At 42.6% G+C, this 5,967-nt stretch overlaps 1 protein-coding gene across 1 annotated transcript; it reads right to left on the reverse strand.

Moving 5' to 3' along the window:
* Positions 1–273: 273 nt before the first annotated feature.
* Positions 274–1,177, reverse strand: DUSP21 (dual specificity phosphatase 21). The gene has a single exon (XM_033201241.1). It carries the CDS (start codon positions 1,022–1,024, stop codon positions 452–454), a length of 573 nt encoding a protein of 190 aa, XP_033057132.1. The 5' UTR covers positions 1,025–1,177; the 3' UTR covers positions 274–451.
* Between the last annotated feature and the right edge of the window lie 4,790 nt (positions 1,178–5,967).

Below are 5,967 nucleotides of genomic sequence, written 5' to 3' on the forward strand. Positions count from 1 at the left end.
TATCCACTAGAGGTTGGCACTTACCGGGAGAAGTGCAAGGGATGCCAAGATGTCTAAGGCTTTGACTTTGGGTTGGAAAGAACCAGGTGAGATTCTAGGGGATTCACTCCTGAGTTAGTTGGCCTCTGGCAGGGCTCAGAATTCCAGGCCTGCCACATGTATTGGGTGCTGCTGGCAGTCTATGTGAGCTGAGCATCACTTGCCGCACCCTGGTTCCAGCCAGGCCCCAATAGCTTGACCTCACAAGATAAAAACATTTTCACCATCTTATGTTTCGTGAATTTAATTCTATTAAGGTAAGGCTTACTACATTCAAAACTCCAACTCCCTCCCTTTTTTTCTTGCCCTTTAACAAGGCACCACCCGGTTTTCTTTACTAACAAAATGTCAGTGTTCAAGTTCAGTCTTGGTGCCAGATCCATGGCAGATGTCAAGGGCTGGCCGGGATGGCTTACACTGCTAACACTGCAAGTATGTCCTCCTCATAGATGTCAGGGATGTCACCTACCGGCGAGTTGATCATGCGCACGGTATTGTTACTAAACAGCTTGAATTCATAATTGATGAGCTGTTCCCAAAAGCCGTTGTTGGGCCGGATGATGGGGCGGCGCGACTTGGTCCATGTATGGGCGTCCAGCAGCGACATGGAGTGGTATTTCATGAGGTACGCAAGGCACAGTGAGGCGGAACGGCTCACTCCAGCCACGCAGTGCAGCAGCGTGCGGCCCTGCCTCATATCCACGCTGTGGATAAGATCAGCAATGGGGTCAAAAAAGTCGCAGAGACGAGAGTCACGAGCATCAGTAACAGGCACCTTTATGTACTGAATGCCCTCGAAGAACACGTTGACCACTTCCACCGAGGCATTGACAATGGCGGTGATGCGATTGCTGGACAGAAGGATTTTGTTGTTGGCAGCCACACCATTGCCGAGAAACAAGCTGCTGGTTATTTGGGAGAAGCTGTAGATGGAGGGCTGCTGGAGACCCTGAGATGATGAAAAGGAAGACGCGGATGCTGTCATCAAGGCGGCTGGTCCGAGGTCTCTCTATGCTGGTTCAAGGCACAACCCTTACCAAGCTAGTTCAGGATAGCAGCCGCGCCGCGAAGTCTCAGGCTAGGTGTTGGAGAAAGAGGACCGGCCATCGGCCACCACCCTCTTCCTGTCTCCTCCCACCACTCCCTTCTGGGCGTCACAATCCCGGACAGATAGCCCTGCGGCTCCGGTTTCCATGGCAATGGCCGCTTGCTGCAAGGAGGACAAGGCCTCTAAGCAGGGTCTTCAGAGACACCCCAGTCTGTTTTTATTTTTATCTTTCTTCATAGTCATTATTTTCCAAGGCCTAATTCTTATCTTTCTTGACTTTTAAAAATGTTCTGTTACAAGATAATCTATTTTATGTTTCAATTATTGGACCACATTAAACGCAGTATCTATGAATACTTCTATTTCATCAGGGTTGCAGAACAGGGCTTACACTTTCCCTGCAAAATAGCAATATCACATTCTAAGTTGGGGGACAGCATTTGGCTCATGTGATATGCTAATCTCTATAAAACTGGAGCGAGATATAGGATTTGGCTGGGCTTGGTGGACTGGCCTGATACTACTTTGTTGATTGCAACCATAAAATTATTTTCCTGCTTACAACACATCAGGGCTGGTTGTAAGGGAACATTGCTAACTGATATATAGCCCTTTATCTTGAAGTTGGCCTGTGGTGGACAGTTGTGACTAATTTAGCTGTGTCATAGTCCATTTGTACATACAGCTCAAATGATCGTATGAGTCTACTTTATTACCTGAAACAATAGTTCAAATTATTTTGTTTACTTTCTTCAAAAAGAATGCCCACATGCTTTGTGAACTACAAATCACTTTGACCACTACCGATGCTATCTTCCCAGTAATATTAAACATTCTGGAACAAGTTAATGCTACATGGTAATTGGGCCAAAAATTGAGACAGGCTTGCTCTGTCACCCAGGCTGGAGAGGCCCGGGCCTCTGCCTCCTGAGTTCAAGTGATTCTTGTGCCTCAGCCGACCAAGCAGCTGGGATTACAAGAGCACACCACCACACCCGGCTAATTTTTGTATTTTTAGTAGAGACAGGATTTCACCATGTTGGCCAGGCTGGTCTCAAACTCCTGATCTCAGGTGATCCTCCCACCTCAGCCTCCCAAAGTGCTGGGATTACATGCACGAGCCACCGCACTCAGCCCAAAAATTAATTTCTAAAATGCAACCTGACAGTTGCATTTCCTTCTAGCTAAGATTTTTATAGAATTTGGCTGAAAATTGAAAAGAACTATAGGCTAAAACTAACAAATTGTTTCGCAGAGCAGCCAATTGACTCACATACTTTGCTCTCATTCCATCACCATTTTGGTATGTGTTCAAAGGTGTGCTGTGATTATGAACAAAGATGAAGTAGATATCAAGCTGCTTATGATGGTCAAGGAAATGATAAGCTCAAAACGCAACACATGTTTCTTTTTCTCAGTTGTCATAATCAAATTATTTTGCATTACTTAAGTTGTCAGTCCCCACAAATCTATCTGGAAGAAAATAGAACACAAATACTAAATAAATATGAAAACTGTCTGTTGGGGACAGCTCAACCGGGCTAAGGGAGAAGCTTTGTAATCTACGTAGTAATATGGAGGCCCTAAACTAGTATTGGTGTCTACTTATTTCATAAGTATACACTTCTTAAACTTTAAAACTATAGAAAAATTAACAAAATAATTTCAGACACTATTTTCTTTTCTTTTCTTTTTTTTTTTGAGACAGGGTTTTGCTCTTGTTGCCCAGGCTGGAGTGCAGTGGTGCAATCTCGGCTCACCACAACCTCCGCCTCCCAGGTTCAAGCCATTCTCCTGCCTCAGTCTCATGAGTAGCTGGGATTACAGGCTTGCGCCACCATGCCCAGCTAATTTTTTGTATTTCTCGTAGAGACGGGGTTTCACCATGTTGGCCAGGCTGGTCTCAAACTCCCAACCTCAGATGATCCACCTGCCTCAGCCTCCCAAAGTGCAGGGATTACAGGCATGAGCCATCGCACCCGGCTACAGACACTATTTTCAAAGACAAGCATGACCCATATTAAATAGATTCATTATTTATTCTTCATATTCTGCGACACCTATTAGTCTGAGGGATGTTGGATATTTTAAAATTCCACTATGGAGCTTTTCCTGGATAGATAACATTTTCTCCCCTTGAGTTTGGAAACAGGTCACTTTCAGATCCCACTTGTCTCTACTTTTCCTTTTTTTTTTTTTAACCACTGATGGAGGCAATTTTCCTTGTTATTTAGTGAAGAAAATGTGCAATGGACTTGCCCAAGAACACACTCTCTTTCCACCAATGGGAAAACACCCTGGATGTTAAGAATGAGTTAATGTTCAGATTTCTCAATTCAGTAGTCAAAGTCCTTTCTAATCTGATCTAAGCCTGCCTTTCAAATCTCATTCATTTATTCATCAGATTTTTATTAAGAATCTATATACTGTGTTAGGCATTTTCACCTATATAAACCCTCAGTTCTGACCAAACAAAGCAAATGCTTTTGGTAAATACAAAATGTACATTCCTGTTTCCTTACCTTTGCTCATGCCATTTCTCTCTCTTGGGAAGCCTGACTCCTCTCTGCTTCCTGAATTCTATCCAAGCTTCAAGAGTCAGCTTGATTAATTTAACAAGAGGATCAACTGAGCATCCAATCTGTGTCAGGTACGATCTTAGCAGTATAGATCCATCACAATACAGGACCTGATTTCCAAGAGCTTATACTTTGGTCAGAGAGATAGATAACCTTGGAAGAGTCCGGAAGAGAGGGTATGATTCATTGTTTTAGGTGAGCGTTTGGGGGCCAGGGGCAGTAGTGTATGTCATGGAAGGTTTAACAGAAAACGTGACTAGGAAAAGTCTTTTTGTTTTTATTACTTATTATTTATAGTGTCCAAGTTTGTGTTTTGAAAAATATCAAACCTACATAAAAGCTGCAAGAATAGAACAATGAGCATCTGTTTACCCTTCACCTATAGTTCTATTGTTAACACTTCACCACTTTTGTTTTATCTCTCTATTTTGATATACAAACACACAAATTTATTTATTTGCTTGTTTCTTTTTGCTGAAACATTGAGAGTTTCTTGTAGATATAGCAACAATTTAGCCCTTCAGCACATATCTCCAAAGAACAAGTACATTCTCTTCCATAACCACAGTACAATGACCATACTCAGGAAATTTAGCATTGGCCCCATATTATTATCTAACATGTAGCCCATATTCAAATTTCACCAAGTCTCTTAATAATATTATTTATAGCTGGTTTTTTTTTTCTTTTGATTCAGGATTAAGGACCACACAATGCATTTAGCCATCACGCTTCTTTAGCATGTTTAAATTTGGAGCTGTTGCTGAGTCTTTTGTTTTGGTCTTGCTGGACATTGTATTTTTAAGAGTTCAGGCCGGTTTTGCAGAACATCTTTCAAAGTGTATTTGTTTGATTGTTCCCTCAGGATTAGATTCAGGTGAAATATTTTTTCCAAGAATACCACCAGAGTGTGGGATTCGCAGTACATTGTACCAGGGGGCATATGTTATTTGTTTGTTCCATTAATGGTGATGAGAACTTTTTTCATTTCTCTTTTGATAGCTTTAGGGGTACAAGTGGTTTCGGGTTACGTGGATGAATTGTATAATGGCCAAGTCTGAAATTTTAGTGCACCCATCACCTGAGTAGCGTACATTCTTCCCAATATGTAGTTTTTAAATATCTCCCCACCATCCTCCCCTATTCTGAGTCTCCAATGTCCATTATACCAGTCTATACGCCTTTGTGTACCCATAGGTTAGCTCCCACTTATGAGGACATGTGACCAGGCATGGTGGCTCATGCCTGTAATCCCAGCATTTTGGGAGGCCAAGGAGGAATGGATCACCAGAGGTCAGGAGTTCGAGACCAGCTTGGCCAACATGGCGAAACTCCGTCTGTACTAAAAATACAAAACTTAGCTGGGCATGGTGGTGCGCGCTTGTACTCCCAGCTACTTGGGAGACTGAGGTGGAGGATCGCTTCAACTTGGGAGGATCACTTGAACCCAGGAGGCGGAGGTTGCAGTAAGCCAAGATCGTGCCACTGCAATCATGCCTGGGCTAGAGAGTGAGACTCCGTTTCAAAAAAAAAAAAACAACAGTCAGAACATGCGATATTTGGTTTTCCATTCCTGAGTTACTTCACTTAGAATAATGTTCTCCAGTTCCATCCAGGTTGCTGCAAAAAACATTATTTTGTTCTTTTTTATAGCTGAGTGGTATTCCATGGTGTATATATATCACATTTTTTTTATCCACGTATCAGTTGATGGGCACTTAGTTTTGTTCCATGTCTTTGCATTTGCGAATTGTGCTGTAATAAATATATGCATATAGGTGTCTTTTTGATATAATTACTTCTTTTCCTTTGGGTAGATAGACAGTAGTGGGATTGTTGGATCAAATGGTAGATCTACTTTTAGTTCTTTGAGGAATCGCCATACTGCTTTCCGTAAAGGTTGTACTAATTTACGTTCCCCCAGCAGTGTTACCTTTTTACCACATACACACCAACATCTATTAAATTTTATTTACTTAATTTAATTTATTTATTTACTTTTGAGATGGAGTTTCGCTCTTGCCACCCAGGCTGGAGTGCAGTGGCGCCATCTCAGCTCACTGCAACATCTACCTCCTTGGTTCAAGCGATTCTCATGCCTCAGCCTCCCATGTAGCTGGGATTACAGGTGCGCACCACCAAGCCTGGCTAATTTTTGTATTTCTAGTAGAGATGGGTTTTCACCATGTTGGCCAGGCTGGTCTCAAACTCCCAACCTCAGGTGATCCGCCCACCTCGGCCTCCCAAAGTGCTGGGCTTATAAGCATGAGCAACCACGCCCGGCCTTTACTTTTTATTACT

The sequence above is a fragment of the Trachypithecus francoisi genome, unplaced genomic scaffold, assembly GCF_009764315.1.
Source record: "Trachypithecus francoisi isolate TF-2019V2 unplaced genomic scaffold, Tfra_2.0 Lachesis_group6, whole genome shotgun sequence".
In the NCBI taxonomy this organism is placed as follows: Eukaryota; Metazoa; Chordata; class Mammalia; order Primates; family Cercopithecidae; genus Trachypithecus; species Trachypithecus francoisi.